This window comes from Theobroma umbraticum, unplaced genomic scaffold, assembly GCF_002168275.2.
Source record: "Theobroma umbraticum cultivar Fairchild unplaced genomic scaffold, ASM216827v3 scaffold_130.0, whole genome shotgun sequence".
In the NCBI taxonomy this organism is placed as follows: Eukaryota; Viridiplantae; Streptophyta; class Magnoliopsida; order Malvales; family Malvaceae; genus Theobroma; species Theobroma umbraticum.
This window is the reverse complement of record NW_018397264.1, coordinates 1,256,252-1,278,125: the sequence shown is the minus strand read 5'-3', so window position 1 is coordinate 1,278,125 and position 21,874 is coordinate 1,256,252. Positions and strand designations below refer to the sequence as shown.

Below are 21,874 nucleotides of genomic sequence, written 5' to 3'. Positions count from 1 at the left end.
TTATTCTTTGGGTTTGCATTAATGGGATGCTATTTCTGTTGTGTTATACATTCTTCTTCGTTTCTTTTTTTAAAGCAATTTTATTCTTTGTCTAGGGAAACCTTATCTTCTTTATTAATTTTGGGGTAAATTTGTCATTTATGATTTCCTAATTTGTCTTTTTTGGATCATGGTCTTTCAATCATTTTCTCCCACCTGTTGCATGTTTTTTACCTGTTCTTATGATGGAGTCTTAAGTAGTTTAGCCAGTATGTTGAAAGTTTTTATCCTTGATGTTGCTTCTGATGGGTTAGAAGCCTCTCATATGTGCATATGTATCTGGGCCTCATCCCTTTTCATACATACAAAAAACAAATTGGTCAAGGTTTTTGTGTTATGCATACCTGTTCCTGATTCATGATGTAATATGCTCTTGCTGATACTCAGGGTGATTTTTGGGGTTCCCATATCATATGAGAATGTTTCCGTTATGTCACTATGTCTTTTGTTTCTGTATTTATGTTACCTCTTTTGTTTAATTTAATCTCAAATCTTATGAATACTGTACACAAAAGGATCTTACTGTTTTTGGTCATGTTTCTGATCTAAGAACATTTTATTAGCTGATGTATTACTGTAATTTTGCCCTATTTTCTTTCCATTTATTTCATTTTACTTTGTTTCAACATGGTTGAATCTGTCTTGAAAAGAATAATCAAGTTGGTGGAAGTAGTTGAGGTTCTCTAGACATACTGGCTGATGGGTAGTTTTCCTCTTTCTTTTAAGTAATTTCACGTTACTGTTTTTTGCACTATGGTTGAATCTATATCTTGAAAGAATATTCAAGTTGGTAGAGTAGTTTGGAATCTGTTGTCCTCACTCCTCAGTACTCTATTATTCTTGTTTCTTTTAAACAGAAAACATATGTACCTCATGATTTCTCTTAGGAGTGGACTTTTTTTACTTTTAAATGTTGTCTTTCATTAACATTTTAATCAACTGATTTTTAAGTACTTTTTTTAAATGTGGTTGTTCGTTAACATTTTAATCAACTGATTTTGAAGTACTTTTTCTTCATATTTGATCTTTAAATCTGCTTATATTCTTTTTATCTTTCTAAAAGAGTATAAACACTCAAATTGGTTAACCTAGTTTTGATACTTTGAACATTCTTCCTTTATCAGGTCAAGGATATTTGATTATTACCTTACTTGCAAACTTTAAGTCATGGCTATATGCATGTACTGGAAAAGAATATTTAAAACAATTTTCCGTGAAGCTTTTTCCTGGTATTTGTTTTGTGCATTTCTGGAGGTTATCCATAAACTGCCTCTTTGTGGTCCACTCTTGCTGTAGTTTTTGTATGGTTTGTGAGGTACTGATGTTTATGGTCTTCTATCCATTTTCCCTTATTTGCATACTATTTTCCTCATGTTTGGTCTGAGTGTCTTTTTGGGTTCCTTTATATGGTCTCAGCAATTTGGTTTTTCTTGTGGTTGTTGAGAGTAGGTTGATAGCTATTTGTGTTCTTTCTGATAAATGGAAATGTAGTAAACCTACATTACTTTCCAAATGGTTCCTGCAATGTAAATTCTTATCATTTAATTGTTGGTCATATGGTCATAAGCTATGAGTTGTGCAGATAAAGCATTTTTTTTTTCTTTTGAAAGGACAGAATAAGCATTGTTTAAGTTTGTACTTATACAACAGCACTTAAAAACATGATTATTTACAATTTTTAAAAAATCAGATAAACAATTGGTAATTTTTAAGGTTGATACTGAACATTTCTTTTTTCATTTGATGTCTTGGATGCTGTCACTTATTTATGCTGCTATAGAATGCCGATTCCCTTACTGGGTCTGCTCTATGTTTTTGCTACTTATAGCACTTTAAGGCCCGTTATTCTAACATCTTGGAGAATATATATATATATATATATATATGTATATAGTTGCAATTATTCAAAGTGCATTTGCACTTTGTTTTAAAAAGAAATGTAAAAGGAAACGTGGGAGTCAATTACATGTACTTTGCAGATAGGGACAAGGCCTTACAAGTAGTTTGTGCACTGCAAACAGTGAGTTTTCTGCAGTAACATGCTTGTACTTCTTTGAACATATCAAAGCAAAATATTTCTTAAATCTTTATCTGTCATGTATTGGCTGAGTTGAGTTACAGCTGGGACAAGTTTGAGCAAGTTAAAATGACAAGCTAATCCTTTTCGCACTTCATAAGGTGATATTCACAGTGGCAGACCTTGTACAAATAATGATTTGACCCCATTTCCTGAACTCTCATTTGATCTCCTACATGTTCTTTTCCTCACGTTTTGGTGCACCTCTAGCCTTAAAGGGCTTTGCTTTGGACACTAAATATTTTCGCACTAATTGTGGCTTCTGGGATTTAAGAACTTGAGCTCTAATTTATGGCCCAGTAATTAATGACTCTATTTGATAATGTATTACTGGTTTTGTTGAAACTTAGTCTGGTTTTGTAATCAGCAGCCTGGGGTATCTCACACAAAGTATATAAAGCTGCTATTTTTTGGGCCAACATTTAAAGATGTTTCATAAATTGTTATTGCATATCGTATTGGTCCCTGCTTTGTAGTTTTCATGTGCTGGATATTCTGGAACATGCAGTAAACAGATAAGATTTGTGCTTATGCAATTTATTGTTGCCCTTTAATCCTTGCTTACAGATCTGAACTGTGAGAATGTAATCCTTGCTTACATAGGATTTATTTACTTAATGCAGAGAGGTTGAAAATGTCAAAAAGCCTTTCATGCCTCCTCGGGAGGTGCATGTTCAGGTCACCCACTCCATGCCACCGCAGAAGATTGAGATCTTTAAATCTTTGGAGAACTGGGCTGAGCAGAACATTTTAATTCACCTCAAACCAGTGGAGAAATGTTGGCAACCCCAGGATTTTCTTCCAGATCCTGCCTCAGATGGATTTGATGAGCAAGTAAAAGAACTAAGGGAAAGGGCTAAGGAGATTCCAGATGATTACTTTGTTGTTTTGGTTGGTGATATGATCACAGAGGAAGCCCTTCCAACTTACCAAACAATGCTTAATACCTTAGATGGAGTTCGTGATGAAACAGGTGCTAGCCTCACTTCTTGGGCAATTTGGACAAGGGCGTGGACAGCTGAAGAAAATAGGCATGGTGATCTACTTAATAAGTATCTCTACTTGTCTGGAAGAGTAGACATGAGACAAATTGAGAAGACAATCCAGTATTTGATTGGATCAGGAATGGTAAGATGCTTGCTACTCAATTTACTCATTCATTATAGTTTGATTATGAACGTTCAAATGCACTTGACATTTGCAACTTTATTAAATCCTTTGCAATTCTTTGAAGGACTGCATATTGGGGTCTCTTGGTGACAATTTATTAAGTTATTATTTCTGTAGTCTTTTGGTGGTGTTTTCTTTGAGTGTGGAGGGGCTGAGAAAATCCATGCACACAGTATAGGTGCCTTCCTTTTTGTTTCTATTCATCTTCTATTTTGGAATTACACCTTGTGAAAAGGCATTCATCGTAACATTGCACTGTATCAATGCTGGAATTTCACTAAATTGTGTATATTATGACATTTAACTACTTTTCACCTCAAAATAAACACACAGGCTAGATGCCATTTTTGTAGTGGTACAATCCATCCGGTGAGCTCTTTTCCCCTCTATTGATCAATCTTTTTAAATTCTCTTCTTCTGTATTCATAGGATCCCCGCACAGAAAACAGCCCTTATCTTGGATTCATCTACACATCATTCCAAGAAAGGGCAACTTTTATCTCCCATGGGAATACAGCCAGACTTGCCAAGGAGCATGGGGACTTTAAGTTGGCTCAAATATGTGGGACGATTGCCTCGGATGAAAGGCGCCATGAGACAGCTTATACTAAAATCGTGGAAAAGCTCTTTGAGATTGATCCTGATGGTACTGTCCTGGCCTTTGCTGACATGATGAGAAAGAAAATCTCCATGCCAGCCCACTTGATGTATGATGGCCGAGATGACAACCTTTTCGACCACTTCTCAGCTGTTGCACAAAGACTTGGGGTTTACACTGCCAAGGACTATGCTGATATTCTGGAGTTCCTGGTGGAGAGATGGAAGGTGAAGGAGCTAACCGGACTTTCAGGGGATGGGCGTAAAGCTCAAGATTATGTGTGTGGACTTCCTCCTAGAATTAGAAGGCTGGAGGAGAGGGCCCAGGGTAGGGCCAAGCAAGCACCCAGTATTCCGTTCAGTTGGATTTTTGATAGAGAAGTGAAGCTCTAGGTCTTAGAAAAGAAGTACCAATTTTCCTGTGTGGCAAGTGTCTTCTCATTCAAGGAAAAACAGAGCTATAGAGAAACATGATCAAGCTGCAACTTCTCTTTAAATGCCTTTTTTAATGTGACATATGTAAGGGGAGGGATTGTTTGGGAGGTGTGTGGTGTCATTCGATAATTGAGATAGGGGCAGCTGTAGCTTTTGATGTTGTGTTGTTTAAGATAGTCTCGTCCTCGTTCGAGTCTCTGTTGGTCCTTTTGGTTCTTTCTATAGTTTCCAGAGTCTAAGCAAATAATCTTCTTATGGCAATTTTGGTGATAATGATGGCAATACCCAATAGCTTGCAATAAGAAATTTCTTTTCCATACACTTCAGTGACTCAATATTTTTGTACATATTGTAAGCTAATTTAATGGGGACTCTTCGGCTATAATAACATTTTCGCTTTCCCTTATATAGGGGTATTAATGGGTATTTTATAATTGAATATTTTTTTATATTATTTGATCCCATTTTAAGTAAGATTAAGACACTCTATAATTTGAAAGTTAGATTAAAACGCTGTATAATTGAGTTTAAACAGTAAATTATTGTAAGGTTTCATTAACTGAATTTGTTTTTAGATAAAGACTTTTAATATTAAATTTAAATTTTATGTATTATTGATCATTTATAAATTTTTTATAATCAATGCATGTTTATTAAAATTAATTAATTATTATAAGTATGATTTAAATTTTAATTTTTATTAATAATATATAGAAAAATTAATTTTAAATTTTATTCAATTAAATATTTAACCGATAGAAAGTAATTTAACAATTTAATAAAAATATGTATAAATTTCCAATTAAAACATCACAGCAATCTCAGTGGCAACAAGTAGCATCCGATTGGTAATGGAAAATTTTTTCAATTTAAAATATATTATAAAAAATTTAATATGTTATGTTATTTACATAAACTCTAGCAATCCAAAATATTATTTCTTCTATTACTTGGATCATGACATCATTAAAATATTTTTTATTGTAATTATTTTTCGATTTGTAAAGAATATACTAAATTATATTGAATAATTTTCTTAAAAATATTTTCTAATTTTAAAATAATTTAAATATTAATATTTTAGTATTATTAATAACATTTTTTATTCTTAGTGTTTTACTCCGAAAACGTGTTTCTTTTAAGACTGAATCAAAACGCAGTACCAAATCTCTTTTGAAAAAATTAGAACCCATCATCAACTGACAGATTTCGTTATAATGATGCTTTGACCATTTCAGAATATCATTCACTATCATTTATTCCATCACCAACACTCAAAATTTTCTACTTTGTTGATATTAAAAAGGCAATGAAAAGAAAATTAAAGTCGATTTAGGAAAAATAAAAAGCTCAAAAAAAATTAAAAATGTAGCGACTTGTTCGAGGCCACGATCAAAACGAAAATAAAATTTGATGGGCACGGAGAATCGCTTAATGCTATCGCCAACCTTCAATGCAAATGACGCCATTTTCATATGCTTTGACGCCCCTGCTCTGCAAATTGGCTTCTTTCCTTGCCAATCTACAACCTTTTAACAGAAAAAGCTTTTGCAAAATAGATAGATAAATAAAATAAGATCCTTTACAAAATATACAACTCTTGAAAGAGAGGAAGTGAGACGGAGAAGCCCCGCGAAAATATACAGACTGATGAAGGTAAAGGGTCCTTTATATAGGGGTGGGAGGTGACGACCTAAAATAAAAACCCTAACCCTAATTATCTGAGACTGAATTATTAACGTAAAATGACGGGACTGCCCTTGGACGGTTGGTTGGTTGGTTGGTTGGTGGCGTTGTTGGACTTGTACCTGGGTTCAGTTTAACGTGTAATCTTAGGCTGGGCTTGGGCTGTTTCAGACAGCAAACCTTTTCACTGGTTTGGCTTTTCTTTGTTACTTTTCTAATGCAGTCATCATAAAGATAAGACCTATCAATCAAATTCAAAAAAATAAATTTATCAAGGAAGAAGGCAAGAAAAAGAGAAAAAGCTTAAGGCTTGAGAGATTTGAATCTGATACATGGAACTGACCCTAAAAATCTTGGCAGACATAAATTTGCTTTGGGTATTTGCATTCCCTTGTCATGTATGGTTTGAAGCTCCATTTCCTGAAGCCATATTGTTTTGAGTATGCATGCTTATATCAACAACAATAACCCTCAAATTTGCTTCTATCTTTATTTCTTTCAAATGCTAAGGAGTTATTGAAAGATGGTTTCAAAAGAGGGGAGTCGGACAAAAAAGGGCCTCACATGATCCTCAACTTGCCAAGGCATCATCACCAACTATCTTCTTTCTCTCAACATAAGAAAGCAGTAAAGATTAATGAATTCTGTTCCACTGAAAGATAGTTTTAAAGGATGGACTCCACTATAAGTACCAAACATAAAGGAGGGATTGGACCAAAAAATGCCTCGCATAATCCTCAACTTTTCAACTCATGCTTGCCAAAGCCTCTGCAAGACAGCAGCCATATCCTGTCTCTTCACACACACAACTGGTAGAATTCAAACTTTCAAATGGCTCTTAAACAATAGTTTTTACTGCCCATTGATCCTTTTAAGATCAAAATCAGAGGCAAAGTATTTTCCACCTTGTACAAAGGTGTGTTGATTAAACATCTGAGATATTATTATTCTGCACAATAACTACCATGGTAATACTAACATCAACCACTAACACTGAGGGAAGACATTAATAGTAAGAAAATATTTGTAAAGACAGTCAAACATAATTCTGTAGGGCATACTTCTTTGTCAAAGCCTAGTTTACCCAGCCAAAAGATGGATAAGCAGAAACCTTAGGAAACCTAACTGAAGCAAAGTCCCCATATAGAAGCAGCAGGTTATTTCCTGTCCCTCTAATTACAGGAGCGAAAAACGAATCTCAACTCTGGAAATGTGAGAGTTTCATGAAAATTGACCATTGCTTCCCCTTAAATGCTCATATTTAATAACAATGTCTCCGCCCCAGAATGTGAGTGAAAGCAGCCATGAGAAATTTATAAAAGAATGCATCATACATATACCTAAATCAGCCCCAATTCTACCCCACCTAATAAAACTAATGACACAAAATGTGAAGATATAGATATAGAAAACAAAGAATAATCAAATTATTTAAGTGCATATGATATAATTATGCAGCAGAAGTCAAAAGAATTTCATGAGAAAGAATAACCCCCTTACTTTGCAAGCTATTCCAAGTACCTGGTAATTAGCTTTCATGTTGTGCATAATGGCAGCTTCAATCAAGTCAATATTTTTTGTTCCATCCTCAATCAAACCAATTCACCATCTTCATACAAAGCTTAGATCATGCAAAAGGTAATGCCAGGGTATCTTCTCATATAATTCTACAGGTTTTTTTTTTCCCCTAACTTTGTAATTGCCATGAGACTCATTCTCTCCCCCTAGAAGCATAGGCAAATTCTGTTTCTTTCTCCACCTGCTTGATCTTTTACATAAACAGACAAGCAATTCATCAAATAGAAAAAAAACTGTTTGCTAGTGCTCTAAATCCACCACTTAGGGAGAACATATGAAGAAAAGGGAAAATAAAGACCTCCTAAACTAACCAGAGATATTGGTACCAAGGCCACAAAAATAAATGTCATGAAGATGAACTTCTAAATTATGAACTTTTAATGGAAAATTCCATATCATTTTCATCTCCTGAGGAGATACGTTTAAGGGAAGAGACAGTTAGACGCAACAGAAAATCAATGAACTAGCTCAAAACAATTCAGTTGTTTTGGGCCCATCTTCTAAGCTGGAAACACAAGCTCTTGCAGTTCCAATTCAAGATGTTTACGTCTTCTGCTATCAGAAATATTATTATATTCATAGTAACACAGGCTATTTACACCTTCACCCCTCCCCGGCCACCCAAAGAGATAGACTTTTTCCTTCTATATGTTGAACCTTCACCCCTCCCTGGCCACCCAAAGAGATAGACTTTTTCCTTCTATATGTTGAACCTTCACCCCCCATTCCTACCACAGATGGTATCTTCACAACAAAAACCATAAAAACCTTACAACAATATGATAATATAGCTCTTTAAAGATGCCAAGATAAAATTGTTCTTCAAACTTCTGAATTCTGGTGCGAATATGGTTGGATGAGGTTGAATGGACTTTCATGCTAAAACTTCCATTTCTACATACCCAAGGACAAACAATAAAAAAGGTATCATCATATTGGTCACAGTACCCAAGGACAAAAAATAAAAAATGTATCATTATACTGGGGACAGGCAAAACCTCTTATCAAATAGGTTCCCCACTTAATCAGAGACTGCATCAACAAAGCGTAGATTAATTCTTGCAAGGCTGTAGAAAGAAAATTCACTTATGCAGAATAACAGAACAAGAATCAACTTAATTTCTTGGATAAGTTTTTATTACGTGGATTCCAGTACAAGGTACAGTTCACATCAACGCAAACAGCTAGTAGAGAAACTTTTCTGAGGCTATATTTAAACACTAGCAACAACATCAAGCCAAGCAAAGGGGTCAACAGCCAAAAATTGCTAAAGGAATCTTCATATAGATCAAATTCCTAAATCAATGAGTGTATAACAAAAGACTGCAATTCAAGTGCACATAAAAAAATGCACATCCCAATGATGAGTTCTTCATGCTACCTAGTTACCAGCAAATGAATATATGTGCAGTATAGTTGAGGCAACAGCTTTCAGCAGTTTAGATAGTCAAAACTTCTAAGCTTTCACTTCCACTTGTTTTGGCCCATTTTCTGGTATTAACAATCCAAGCCCTTCTTTCCTTTCAGCATTTGCATAAGATTTATTCTTGTTCTGATACATTGGATTCGAAGTCAACACCCTCAACTCTGAATTCCTATTAATCTCCAAAACTTCAGGCAACCCATTGATGCATCCTTTCGACATTCCCACATCAATCCTTATTGCTCTATTATCACAAGCACCATTAATCCCAATCTCTTGAATCGTATGACCCATAATCATCCTCTTTGCACCAGGAATTGTAGCCAGGACATGTTCTAGAAGTGAACAATCACAATTCTTTGCCAACTCATCAGAAAACTTCCTCAACCAAACCACAGCATTCCTCCCTTTACAGTATCTCGGTGCACGGCTCCCCATCAACCCATTAATCCAATCCCTCACCTCCTCATTTATCCTCTCCAACCCGTAATCCACATGTTTCTCCAAAAGCCCTCCGTGCACGAAAACAGACTCCCCAACAACTAAAACAGTCAAATTATCAGCTAAGAATCTACGAGCAATTGGACCATCAGGTCTCAATGCAGCAATTCTTGCTCTGATACTATGATAGAACTTTTCAGGCACGCCACGAAAAGAGAAAGGGATCCCATGAAAAGGGTCGTTAGGCTGCTCCAACCCATGACACAAACTCTTCATTTTGTTCCCTACACCATACCAATAAGCCCAAACATTGAATTCCTCTAAACCCTTTTCAGTTACATACCTGAAATCACCTTCCACATTCATTATCTCATGATTACCATTCAAAGTTATCAACTGCCCTCCGCTTTTAACAGCTTCACGCTTCAACTTCTCCAAGAAATAAAGGATCTTGAGCTCCTCCCCACCACGGTCAAGCACGTCGCCAATCTGAACAACGGTGGCGGACCCACCCGACCAACGATCGGACCCATCAATGAGGCCGGCGAGACGGAAGGCTTGCTTGGATTTCTCGAGATCGCCATGGAGGTCGCCGATGGCAACTAGACGATCGGGGGAAGGGAAATGAGTTTGAAGGGCTTTCTGAGGAGTTTGTTGCTGTTGGGGTAAGAAGAGACCGCTAACTGAGAAGTCTACGAAGGTGTCGACGAATGACGAGAGGAGTGACGGAAGGTTTTCGCATGTTGGAGACGATTGGTTTTGTTGTTGTATTGGTATGGTGTTGTTTTCCATTTGCTTTCGCTTTGGATGGTTGCGTCTGCTGTAATCCAGGATACAGAAGGATAAAGGTAAAGTTATTGACTGAGAAAAGTGAAAGCCTGCCTTGCAAGCAGCAAATCCCAGTACTCGTATCCAACCCCATGCAATTTTGTTTTTTCTTCTATCAATCATAATTCGGATTTCCATTTTTTTAAAACAAAATATTTTCAATTCATAAAATTACTAATAAATTAAATTGTCAAATATTCCGATTCTTAAAATTACAAAATAATGCTACACCTTAAGGATTGAAATTTTCAATTTATTTGACCAAACCAAAAAATAAATAAATTTACAACTTTGTAGGATCTTTAAAAAGTTAAAATTTGAAGATAAATTATGCTGTCAATTGTAAATCAATAAAATTTATTTAGACAAATTAAAAATATAAAAATTTAATTAAATTTAATAAAAAATAAATATTTCTTAAAATTTTTTAAATAATTTAGAAATTCTTTTAAATATTAAACCAAGTTTACTCTCAAATAAAAAAAAATTGATAAATTTCTTTTCAACATGGGCTGTTGGAGCCCAAAGGATAGTAACTATTGGGTTGGATGGTTGGACTCGGACCTGACCGCTCTTCAACAGAATAAACTAAACTGCTTTTTACTTCTGATTTTGAGCAGCTTGTCAGCAGCCAAAAACCCTATAAACCCTATAACAGGTAAGTTGGAAAGAATCAAAAAGGGAAGCAGGGAGATAAAACAGAAACGAAAATGGATCACATAGCAGCGATGGAACAGCAATTGGTTTCAGAAAGAATGAGGAAGAAACTGAACGAAGTGAATTTGGCTGCCCAAGCTCAACTTGCTCCTGTCCAAGACCACATCAATTTCACTCTTCAGGTCTACTCCTCTCTTTCCACCCCAAAGTTGGAATCTTGACTTGTCTTTTTTGACGTGGGCTTCTTTTCTCTGCTTGTCTATTTCTCATGTTTATAACCCCTGTATTTGATTCGTTTTGGTCAATGGGTTCCGTTTAGTTCATGCTTAGGAATTGTTAGAACCATATAGAGATTTAGAAGGTAAAGTTGTGAACTTGCCGATTGCTTTGGGTATTCAAAGCCTTTACGTTTTTCTTAGTTTTTTTGAAATTTTGTAAGATATCAAGTCTGTTTATTTGTTTTAATTGTTTTGGCTAATCAGTTTTCATAAAGAATTTAACTCCTTGGTTGTGTTGATTTTTATTTCGTTTAAAATTCTCATGATGATTGGTTGCAGCAAGCGTATTTCAAGTGTGCGTACGAGTGCTTTGACAGAAGAAGGAAACAAGAGGAGATAAGCAATTGTGTAGAATATTGCAGTGTTCCTGTTGTAAATGCTCAACATCATTTTGAGAATGAGATGGCCAAGTTTCAAGTAAGTTCATTTGTTTTTCTAATTTTTGGTTCCAGAAAAATACTTTACTATGCTTCGGTTTTCTCTTCATTGAACAGCTTTCCCTTTCTAAGGCTAAAATTTTCTTCAAAGTTCACTTCATTTCTTGCTTCTACTCCACCACCGTTCTTTCTGTCTTTACAAATTTAGGGACCTTATACTGTTTCTTTCCATTTTAAATATGAGCTGCTGTTATTGTCTGTTTTGAATGCTTTCCTGGAGCTTTATTTTAGAAGGGTTCCAAATGCATTTGCTCTCGTGTTTCTTCTTTCAACTGGTATGCATTTTCTAAGTATTTAAAACAGAGAGGATCCTTGGATTTGACATGATGTGATGGACAAACACTACCCCTTTCCTTTGTTAGGAAATGTCAAAGGTGAAGATCCTTCTCCATTTGGTTTTCTGTCATATAGAAAGGTCACTATCCCCATGTGTCACAAAATTCTTTATCGAGCACCTTTCCTGCAAGCAATCCAGGTAGCTTCCATAAGTTCTGGATAATAATGGAGGACTATACTCTATGAGAGGCTATTGGCTCATATGCTATTCCTCCCTCCCCCTTTTTGCTTCTGTACAGCCAATGGTAGTTAACTTGCGCTAGTCTCTGGAGAAGTTTATTTGCTTCTTTAACCTGAATCAATGATTATTTATCGGAAAATGCATTCAAAAGCAGTATAGGACACATTAAAGTTGATTTTAAGCACAGTAGAAAGCATTCGGCAAGGAGTTATTATTGCAATGTAGTTTGTAAAGCTTAGACCTGATTGAATGTGATTACTGATTCCGAAGTAGCTGGGCAATTAAACTCAATACCAGATTAGTATTGTAGATTTGGAGATTGAAATAGAAAACTGGATAATATGATAAAGAGACATGAGGATGGGACAAAGAAGAAGAAAAAGAGTTGTGCAGGAAAAATTCTATTTAATGTGGCTTTTCTAGTTACTTTGTTGGTATATTGAATGATTCAATCAGTATGTTTCTTTCATCTCTCAGGGAGTTTATTTTCACCATATGAATAATGTCTGTCTGGTGGAGGAAGACTTGGTGATTGGAGCTAGAAATCTTGTTATTGTTCTTTGAATAAAAACTGTTTTTCTACTTTAAATAAAGGATTCTTCATTTTTTTATGTTATTTATGGTGCAAATTGAAGTTAATTCTTTTGCACAATCTGAGGATTCTTCATGTTTTGTGCAATTGTGTTGACCTTTCATGTCAGATATGGCACCATAATAGTACACTAATGAATACTTGTTCCAATGGATGTAGGAAAGGTTAAATAGATCCTTGATGGTCTGCCAAGACAAGTTTGAATCAGCTAAGCTTCAACAGATTAAAACTGAGGCTATGAATGAGTTGGAGTCATGTGTCAACCAGTCAATAGAGGATAACATGAAGACGATGCCACATCTTGTTGGAAAATTGAAGGCTTCTTTCAACATTGGTGCTTGAGCCAAATGAGTATTAGGATAGTGGTTGTGACCCGTTTTCTGTTTACTCAGATTCTTAACTCAAATCTTGAGATTTAATTGAAGGCATTAAGATCTGCCCAGCAATGCCTTTATGGCCATCTGGGATTAGGCAAATTATATTCACTTATTTGTTACAGATGAACCAAGTATTTGATTTTACTTCGAATTAAATATTAGAGAAACCACCTCCCATACAAGTATCCTCTTAACAAAAACTCTCTCTTTTTTAAATATATTGATGTTGATTTTATTCTTATAACTAGCACTAAGGCCAGAGTTCCTCTTACACCAAATCAGAGACATCCTCTCCCAGATTCAAGCATCAACCCTTTAGATATACACGCCTTCTTCATTGATCTTGTACTTGCACTGTGTTTTACATGACAATTTATCCACTGTCTTGGCTTTTTCTCCCAATCAAACTTGCAATTAACGCTTGAAGCTCTAATGGAAACTTTGTCTATAGCTGAGTCTGTGCTTCCCAAGATCATCGTCTGATTTGCAGCGAAGGGTCATACCCCTTTTGGAGTGTAAGTAAGTCGTTTACATAGAAATGTACGTTTTCCAAGCCAAAAGTTTAAGCCCAGGACCAACCCGAAGCTGGCACAAGTTTGGCTTATTAACCCATGCTGCGGATGGATAGGAGTAAGCATTTTCTTTTCTTGCAAAGTCACCAGATTACAAATCTAATTCCTCCAAAGCCGTACCTTGTTGACGGTGCCAACCTCCAATACAATAAGGCCTTTCTTTCAAGTCTCAAAGGTCTTTAAGGATCATAGCCAAGGACAGAAGAGGCCAATATTTTGGTATTAGTTAACAACTATGTTACTCAGATTTGGGAGTGTCAGATACAGGTATCTGTCCAATAGGAGCGTGTTCCATCCTTTTTAGTTTTTTTCCATATATTTGGAGCGTCAAACCTCTATCCTCTTTTCCATCTAATATGTGCTGGGCAGGATACTTCAAGGAAATGTACAGTTAGACTCAGAGCAACATAAGACTTAACAACAGAATGAAATTGAACATAATATTTTATCCTTGTCGATATACTATCCTGTTAAGTTCTTCGTCACCTTCTCACATAAATTGCATCACAATCCTCATCTTCTGAAACTCACAAAAGAAGCAAAACTAAGCAAGAATAGCTAAAAGCGACCAATAACTTTATGAAAAACTTCAAGCAAATAAAAAATTAGGAGAATTTTTTTCTTCGCTTATTTTAAATATTATTATGTACGTTATAGCATATAACCAAGAAACATTACTTTGAAGAATATATCCAAGGCAAGAAGCAAAATGTCAATTTCATTATTACCAGCTACACTATAATGTATAACCAACAAAGACAATTAGTTTCAAACATTGATGGTACATGATAAGTGACTCTTACATAAAGACCTTTACCTTGTTCTTGACTACATTATTACAGAAAGAGTCAAGAGATCAAGCCTTCGATGCCATGCTTGCTTGAGCCTCTTGCTTTTTGTGCTCCTCAAACTTATCTATAGCCACCTGAAGCTCATCCGTACCACCAACAGCTCTCATGGTATAGAAATATACCCCGAATACAAAAGCCGTCAAGCCCCCGGCAACAACCAGATTCTTAGTCTTTGGTGCAAGGCTGTTATATCCCAAAAGCCCAGCCATCTTAGAAGCAGAAAGTCTGGGTAATACGTTTATGCCTTCAAAGCTGAAAACCACAAGAAATCAGCCTACTTTCCAAAACTTCCCTTGGCAATGGGTGGCAAAAGAGAGAGTTAAGGAACACGCTGGCCCTAAAACCTATCTTTTCAGCACAGAAAAGTTAATGCTTGATTCATTTCTTGGAAAAGGAGATGGAAAAAATGTAATGAAAAAGAAATAAAGAAGAAGAAATTTGAAGGGAAGAAATATTTAGGCTCCATTTCTTTGTAGCTAGCTTTTCCCTATTTTATTTTGCTTCCTAAGAAATGGCCAGAAGTAAAACCAAAAGCTAGAAAAGGAAGCCACACTGACTCTAGTACAATTGTTCTGTATAAAAGTAAAATCATGCACTTGATACTCTAAAAAAAAAAATCAATTTTTTAATTATTTAAAAGATATTATTTGCTTTTGTATCTACACACAATTTTTGCCCTTGCTTCCATGAGCAAAGTCAAGTAGTAAAAATAATAACCAAATATATCTTAGTGTTTTTTACAGACAAATTGATAGCAATACATATACAAATCTAATGATAAGCACAACCAAAAACTAAGGAATCAAATTGAAAAACAAAAACTAAGAATGATGATTTCAAACAAAAGGGTTTTAACAACAAAATCAGGCTTTGGGTTATCCTTCAAACAATCATCAAAACAATGAATATTTCTAACAAAGTCGTGATCTTTTCCATTTCCATTGATTGCAGTACATGTATTTCGACGATTTCACTCCATAACAATAAAACCCATTTCTTTTATCTCTCAAAAAAATTGAATTCACATATAAAAATACACCAAAGGCAACAGCTACCATTTTAATGTTAAAACAAATAAGTATTTCGTTCGAACTTTTACCAGATAATGGAGTAATAATCTTCCTAACACTTTTCTACAAACCCAAATAATTTCGTTAAAAGAAAATAGAATATTTGGAAGCCAAAGCTGACCTGGAAATCTCAAGGCAACGGTGGTTTTGAGCTTAGCTAGAGTTCAGAGAAAAAGAGATAGAGGGGAAATAGTGCGGGGTTGGAAGAGAGCGAGAACTTGGCAACAGTCCGCGGATTGGTTTGGTAGAAACGTTGATGGGCAGGCAAAATAAATTGGGCCTGGATCTTGGTCTTAAAGCCTAGTAAGTCACCTTTGGTTTAGCACCGTTTGACTCGAGTCAGACCCGATTGAGTTCAATAAAAAGCTTGAAACTCAACTCAATTTAATAGGTTTAAACTCGAATTTTAACAATTAAATAAAACTTAAAAAATATGTAAATAATTATAATGCTCTATTTATGAATAAAAAAACATTAAGATTTATAAAAAAAATTAAAAAATTTTATAAGACCTATAATATACTCAAATTGAGTATCAAAAAATTTAAACTTGACTTGATCCATTATTCAAGTTGCTCAAATCAGATTTTAACTAAAAAGTGAAGGAGTCAAATTCAAGTATTTATAGAACAAAATTCAAGAGTAGCTTAATTTGTTTACATCATAATCACACACACACGCACATAAATATCTATTATATTTTATAATTTATATTTATATCTATGCAATAGGATATTATCTAAATGGAAAATGATATAAAGAGTGAAACTTTTATAATTAAAATATCTTCTTTATTTTAGTTAACTTTTAAATATATTAATTTTTTTTCCTTCAAAAACAATTTCTAATTCCTTATTTGAGTAGTCTATCTTTAATCTTAAGAACCAAAAATATAGACGTCATAAGATTCGGGTTTTCTTCAACTACACTCTTCATAATTAACGAAACATCATTTTATAGAAGTGTAAAGGTAAAAGTTCAAAAATATTTCCAAATAAATACTTTTTAAAATCATGAGTATTTATTTTTTAAAATTTTAATTTTTTAAATTTATTTATTAAATGAGACGATATCATATGATTCACGGATATAACATATAAAATTTATACATTAACAGTAAATCAAATATAAATCGGATATATGTTTTATAGTTTAGATTTGTTATAAGGTCCAAATCCTAGAAAAAATCGTCCAGTTGGTAAGTGGTGAGGGGGAAGCAAGGCCAGCCTAGCGCCAACCTCTGCGGCCTCGTCTGGGGTGTGAGTGCCCTGCCCCCGAGTCATGGATGTTTGAGTGAAGCCAGGGCAAAAACAATTAATGCTTAGTCTACTCCCTTGGAACCGCTTGGCCAGAACCCTAGAATAAGCATTCAGTGCCAGCTTTGAAACTGAGTAGTCCGTCCATATCTTCGGCCACCCTTCACTTTGCCATGTTCCATTCTTCACACTTTGAAGAAACAAATTCACCACCTCTTCTATTTGTTCCTCCGATAGCCTCTCATTTTGCAGAGTTGCTTTTATTTTAAGGTCTCTCACTTTCTGTATGCATCAAGGAAGTATATGATTGTAATTAATTTAAGTTAAATATATGTAACTTAAGAAATTCAATTAAAATTTATTTTGGATCATTGATTCATTGATTTAGAAAAATAATATTTTAATTATTAATATTATATAAATAATACATCCTTAATTAATCAACCATTAAATATAAATAAGTTTCTGTTACATGTGACACGAAATATTTATATAATGATGATATGGAATAAAAAATTTATTAGTGTTGATATCAATTATGATTTTGTTTTTGTTTTTTGACAGTAAGTAAAGGAAGCTTAAATTCAAAGCAATATTAAGATTATTTGCTACGTACGTTTATGGAGCCAAGCCTGGAGCTAATGTTAAGTATCCGGCTTACGGAAGTTGAAAAGCGAAACAAGGGCAAGAGTGACTCAGTGAGTAACTTGGCTCCATAGAAATTGGTTTTGATGACAGTCTCCGCGTACTCCGCCGAGTTCTCATCGATCTCGTTGAACGAAACAGCAGCATTGTTAACCTGAAAATTAAAAATTAATAATAACAATAATTAGAATTAGAGTATTAATATAGTTTTCATGAAATGCCAACCACCGTCAATAACATATATGGAATTGTTAAGAATTCGATGCCTAGGGGTAGATTATTTAATTGAAATTAATTTGGTCATACCCTCATATATATGCCAAGTTGATGTTTAAAAAAAAGAGTGCAAAATCTAAATGTGGAAACGGTGCTTAATATAATTAATGTCAAGTAGAGCTGGCTTTCAATTAATTAAATTTTTATTATATAGTAGCATATAATTAGAATAATTAGCTAGCATGTGCAAGACAAATGTTGGTTCTTTTACAGCTAGTAGAAGTGTCATAACTATCATTAATTTAGTTCAACTTTATGCCCAAGTTAATGTTGAATTTCATACACAATACAGCTCAAAGTTTGACTACTTAAAGGAGGCACTGATGACCAATATTTCCCTTTTTTTAAATATTATTTTAATGTGAAACTAAATAAATTCGTGCTGGTCAAATTTATATAGTGATAAACAATTGGTAGAAAGATATAAGTTTTCCACACCCAAACATAAAATAAATTAAAAAAAACCTAATTAAATTGCTAAACAAGGTTATGAAATCTTGAACTTGATGAAGAACCAGATGCGCACCGATCACATTGATTTTTGCATATGGGATTAGGGATAGTGTCAACTCTATATATTAGTGCTTAAAAACTCTTTCTCCAGTCATTATCAAGGGAGACTGGACTATATGGTAAGGGTTTAAAAGATTACTTGTTTATCTCTAATATTGAAATAATGAAGAATCATCGGTTAACTTTTTATTATACTAGTATATGTATAATTATGGATATTGGAAAACTTTTCAATAGAGGAAAATATTTGTTCATTATATTTTAAAATTATCATTTGAGTATTTTTTATTATTAATGTTAATAAAATTTATTTAATTTACAAATATATCAGAATCTCTAATGCATCGAATGATTTTCATTAAATATTAACAAAATTTATTCAATATGTATATATATATATATATTGATGATTTTTATTGAAAATACTTTTCTTAATTTTTATAGTATTGAAAACAATAGCTGATAGTTGAAGAGATGATTTTCAATCATTTAGTAAATATATTATTTAATATAGTAATCATAACAAGTATCTTCTAATAATTTTATCAAGTGTTCTTAATTAGACATTTTTAGTAAAATTCTTATAATAATAAAAATAATCATAAAAAAATTCATTAATTATAATCAAAACCCTTGATGACAATACTTCTCTTGTCCTACTTTATTTATTTTTGTTTGATTTTTTGATTAAATGAACTCAATTTTATTTATTATTTTTAAAATATAATACAAAATATATTTTGAAGAATTTAAATTTCAAAATTTATAAATTTTATTTTTTATACAAATTTATAACTTTATAATATTGCTAAGAATGAACAAAATGGAATTCAATTTGACCCACCATAATTGGAGGAAGGAATATTTTGATTGAGAGAACAATCTTGGAAATTAGAATCATATCTGAGACTAATTTCTCCATGTGATCTCCTCTCTCTGCGTATAATCATCGTGGAAAATACTCAACAGTATATGAACTATGGAAAATGTGTGTGACGAATTAAAGAAAAAAAAAAGGGAAAAAGAATCAAGCCCTGGTCCTATCAGATCGCATCTGGTCCAGCATCTCAGGCCTTGATAGCACATGGAAGACATGCACCTTAACCTATATGAGATTAATAAGTGTTCATTCCTATACATCTATATACACAAAAAAAGAAACCCCTAGAACGACAGTGAGGCATTTATCACAAATAATTGTACTATCTATTATTGATCTTTATCTTTACCTTTTTTTAAAAAAAAAAAGAAGGAGAAATTAAAACTGTGATGTTTATATCTGAAAATTACAATGCAACCGATGATTAAGAGACTTACAAGAATATCCAACCCTCCAAACGTTGTATCCAGCCAAGACACAAAGGTTTGGATGGAAGCAGGCTTTGAAACATCAAGGGGAGAGAAGTGTACGTTAGGAAGCCCTTGCTCCCTGAGTGACTCGGCTGCTTTGTTTCCTCTTTCTACATCTCTAGCGGTCAAAACCACTGTTAACCCCAGCTCTGCAAATCGTTTCACCAGCGCAAATCCTATGCCTTTGTTGGCTCCGGTGACTACAGCAACCGTGTCCCTGCACCACCATCTGCATGAACGATTGAAAAACCCCATGTTAAATTAAACATAAAATTAAATCAAAAGGGTATCACCCAAAAAACATTCGTTTTGATGAAAAGTTTTCCAAGTATCTGAGGGATTTGTTTTCACTACCTAGTTGAGGAGAGGGGAGGAGAAGAGAAAGAGAACTCAACTTCTTTCGATTCCATTATTTGTTGCTCAAGGAGAAACTGTTGCAGCTTGATGCACTATATATAGAGAGAGAGGGAGATGAATTAGGAGGCAGGGTCATAAAGGCAAAAGCAGTGGCTAGTACAAGTGTGAATATTAAGATGACAGGATTGTATAAAGAAATGGGTTCATGCGTATAAACATAGAGGGTGATAAAGCAAGCCAAAGTGTGGATTAAGGGTGGCGTTACAATAAATTAATAAGATTAAGGGAATGGCTCTGATCAGTTGATGAAGTCTTAAACTATAGTTTTGGGTCAAGGGCGTGCGGACCTATTAATGGAAAAAAACGAAAGGTTGAAACGTACTCCCCAATTACACGGCATGTCTACATTTCAATTTACGTTTATTGCACCATAAAAAATCCCAGAAATATTCACCAATTTTAACCCCCTGACTCTGATGCCATATATATATATATTACAAAGTTCAATTCAGTAAATAAAATTATATATATAATAATGACATGAAAAAGTATATGACAGAGAAAAGCGTGAACGAGATAACATGGCCTATCCATACAAGTACAAGGACAGTAGAGCAGAATCCAAGCCTCCTCTCTCCTTCAGACACGTGGCGGCATGTGTTCACCTCAGCCCGTAATTTATGATGTCACCACGTTGGATCGTTTCAAATTTTTTTACTTTATATTTATCCAATAATGAAAAGAAGTGTTTGATTTTTGGATAATTATAATTTTAATGAATTATAATTGTGAGTGATATGAATAAAAAAGAATTATAATTAATTTATTATTATTACATAAAGAATTTGTATTCCATCAATGAGTCATAAATTAATACTTAAATAATGAGTAATTTTTTGTGTTTGCATTGATGAGTGATTTGAAAAAGTACAGAATCCGTAAAATTAAACATTCATACAAACTTAATTACCAATTTAATGGATATGTAATTTGTATTAAAGTAACTCTAAACCTTTTAAATTTATTAATAAACGTAGTAAAATTATATGGGACTCATCAAATACTTTTTAATTTAATGTAGTGGACGAAAGTTATTAGGAGATTACTCACTAATACTTAATGACCAGCTTAAATCAGATTAGGTTGAATGTGTGAGAACTAAGAAGCAATGAAGCTCAAATAAAAATAAATAAATAAATAATGATATAAAACGTGAACCCAATTTTTTAATATAATTTGTCATCATATATTCAACTCGTTCATATCTTGGTATAAGTCTGCATGCAGGAAAATTCGTCCATCAACAACAAGTCCCAATTTTCTTTAGTTATCACAACGAAAAACCACTGAAGAGATGCTTAATTATTTCCAAAGAATCCTAACAATTAAATTATTTAAAACTTAAATTTTTAATATTAATTTATCAAAATACACCTTATATATAAAATAATCTTAACAATCAGCTACTTCTTTTAAAGAAATGCCTTTCTCAACACATGGTAGATGTAGGGGTGGGATTAGTTAATTTTTATTTAGGGGGTCAAAATTTGAAAAGAATAAAAATTAAAAATTTTTCAAACTAATATATTGAACGTAATCATTAATAATTAAAAGATTTATAACAGATAATACTTTTATATAAAATATAAATCAAAAGAAAAAAAAAGAAAAAAATTTATAATAGTGTTCTAAAAAAAATTTATTTCACAATGGTAATATCTTTCTTAGTATAAATAACTAAATTCTTTGTAAGAAACTTATCATTCATTTTGTTTAGGAGTATGTCTTTCTCAATATTAATGATTAAAAAATTAATGTAGTCAACATCTAATATTCTTATTTTATTATATTT

At 33.6% G+C, this 21,874-nt stretch overlaps 5 protein-coding genes and 1 non-coding gene across 6 annotated transcripts in view; 2 read left to right on the top strand and 4 right to left on the bottom strand.

Moving 5' to 3' along the window:
- Positions 1–4,637, top strand: part of SSI2 (Plant stearoyl-acyl-carrier-protein desaturase family protein) — a 6,051-nt gene extending 1,414 nt beyond the window's left edge. Inside the window, exons 2-3 of the mRNA XM_021435066.2 lie at positions 2,740–3,244; positions 3,716–4,637. Of these exons, the coding sequence (XP_021290741.1) occupies positions 2,740–3,244; positions 3,716–4,276 (1,066 nt within the window). The 3' untranslated portion in view covers positions 4,277–4,637. The remainder of the gene's footprint in view (positions 1–2,739; positions 3,245–3,715) is intronic.
- A 1,046-nt stretch (positions 4,638–5,683) lies between these two features.
- Positions 5,684–5,813, bottom strand: LOC149526839 (small nucleolar RNA snoR86). Its single transcript, XR_016351609.1, has one exon. It is a non-coding gene; the product is annotated as a small nucleolar RNA snoR86 (small nucleolar RNA).
- Positions 5,814–8,674: 2,861 nt separating this feature from the next.
- LOC110421754 (Calcineurin-like metallo-phosphoesterase superfamily protein) lies at positions 8,675–10,343 on the bottom strand. The gene has a single exon (XM_021435420.1). The coding sequence runs from the start codon at positions 10,236–10,238 to the stop codon at positions 9,039–9,041; it is 1,200 nt and encodes a 399-aa protein (XP_021291095.1). The 5' UTR covers positions 10,239–10,343; the 3' UTR covers positions 8,675–9,038.
- Positions 10,344–10,877: 534 nt separating this feature from the next.
- Positions 10,878–13,299, top strand: LOC110421673 (uncharacterized). Its single transcript, XM_021435317.2, has 3 exons — positions 10,878–11,113; positions 11,489–11,626; positions 12,915–13,299. The coding sequence occupies exons 1-3, from the start codon at positions 10,985–10,987 to the stop codon at positions 13,095–13,097; spliced, it is 450 nt and encodes a 149-aa protein (XP_021290992.1). The 5' UTR covers positions 10,878–10,984; the 3' UTR covers positions 13,098–13,299.
- A 1,094-nt stretch (positions 13,300–14,393) lies between these two features.
- On the bottom strand, positions 14,394–15,904 carry LOC110421675 (cytochrome oxidase assembly protein). The gene is made up of 2 exons (XM_021435318.2): positions 15,747–15,904; positions 14,394–14,807 (listed from the first exon to the last, which is right to left on the bottom strand). The coding sequence occupies exon 2, from the start codon at positions 14,762–14,764 to the stop codon at positions 14,561–14,563; it is 204 nt and encodes a 67-aa protein (XP_021290993.1). The 5' UTR covers positions 14,765–14,807; positions 15,747–15,904; the 3' UTR covers positions 14,394–14,560.
- Positions 15,905–16,715: 811 nt separating this feature from the next.
- Positions 16,716–20,281, bottom strand: LOC110421672 (NAD(P)-binding Rossmann-fold superfamily protein). The gene is made up of 4 exons (XM_021435316.2): positions 20,020–20,281; positions 19,633–19,894; positions 17,498–17,680; positions 16,716–17,163 (listed from the first exon to the last, which is right to left on the bottom strand). The coding sequence occupies exons 1-4, from the start codon at positions 20,073–20,075 to the stop codon at positions 16,771–16,773; spliced, it is 894 nt and encodes a 297-aa protein (XP_021290991.1). The 5' UTR covers positions 20,076–20,281; the 3' UTR covers positions 16,716–16,770.
- Between the last annotated feature and the right edge of the window lie 1,593 nt (positions 20,282–21,874).

Coding starts and splice junctions, on each gene's coding strand:
- LOC110421754 (XM_021435420.1), bottom strand. CDS start 10,238: ATGGAAAACAACACCATACCAATACAACAACAAAACCAATCGTCTCCA.
- LOC110421673 (XM_021435317.2), top strand. CDS start 10,985: ATGGATCACATAGCAGCGATGGAACAGCAATTGGTTTCAGAAAGAATG. Junction 11,114..11,488: donor ACATCAATTTCACTCTTCAG/GTCTACTCCTCT, acceptor GATTGGTTGCAG/CAAGCGTATTTCAAGTGTGC. Junction 11,627..12,914: donor ATGAGATGGCCAAGTTTCAA/GTAAGTTCATTT, acceptor CAATGGATGTAG/GAAAGGTTAAATAGATCCTT.
- LOC110421675 (XM_021435318.2), bottom strand. CDS start 14,764: ATGGCTGGGCTTTTGGGATATAACAGCCTTGCACCAAAGACTAAGAAT.
- LOC110421672 (XM_021435316.2), bottom strand. CDS start 20,075: ATGGAATCGAAAGAAGTTGAGTTCTCTTTCTCTTCTCCTCCCCTCTCC. Junction 17,681..19,632: donor TTGGAGGGTTGGATATTCTT/GTAAGTCTCTTA, acceptor TTTAATTTTCAG/GTTAACAATGCTGCTGTTTC. Junction 17,164..17,497: donor CCAGGCTTGGCTCCATAAAC/GTACGTAGCAAA, acceptor TGATGCATACAG/AAAGTGAGAGACCTTAAAAT.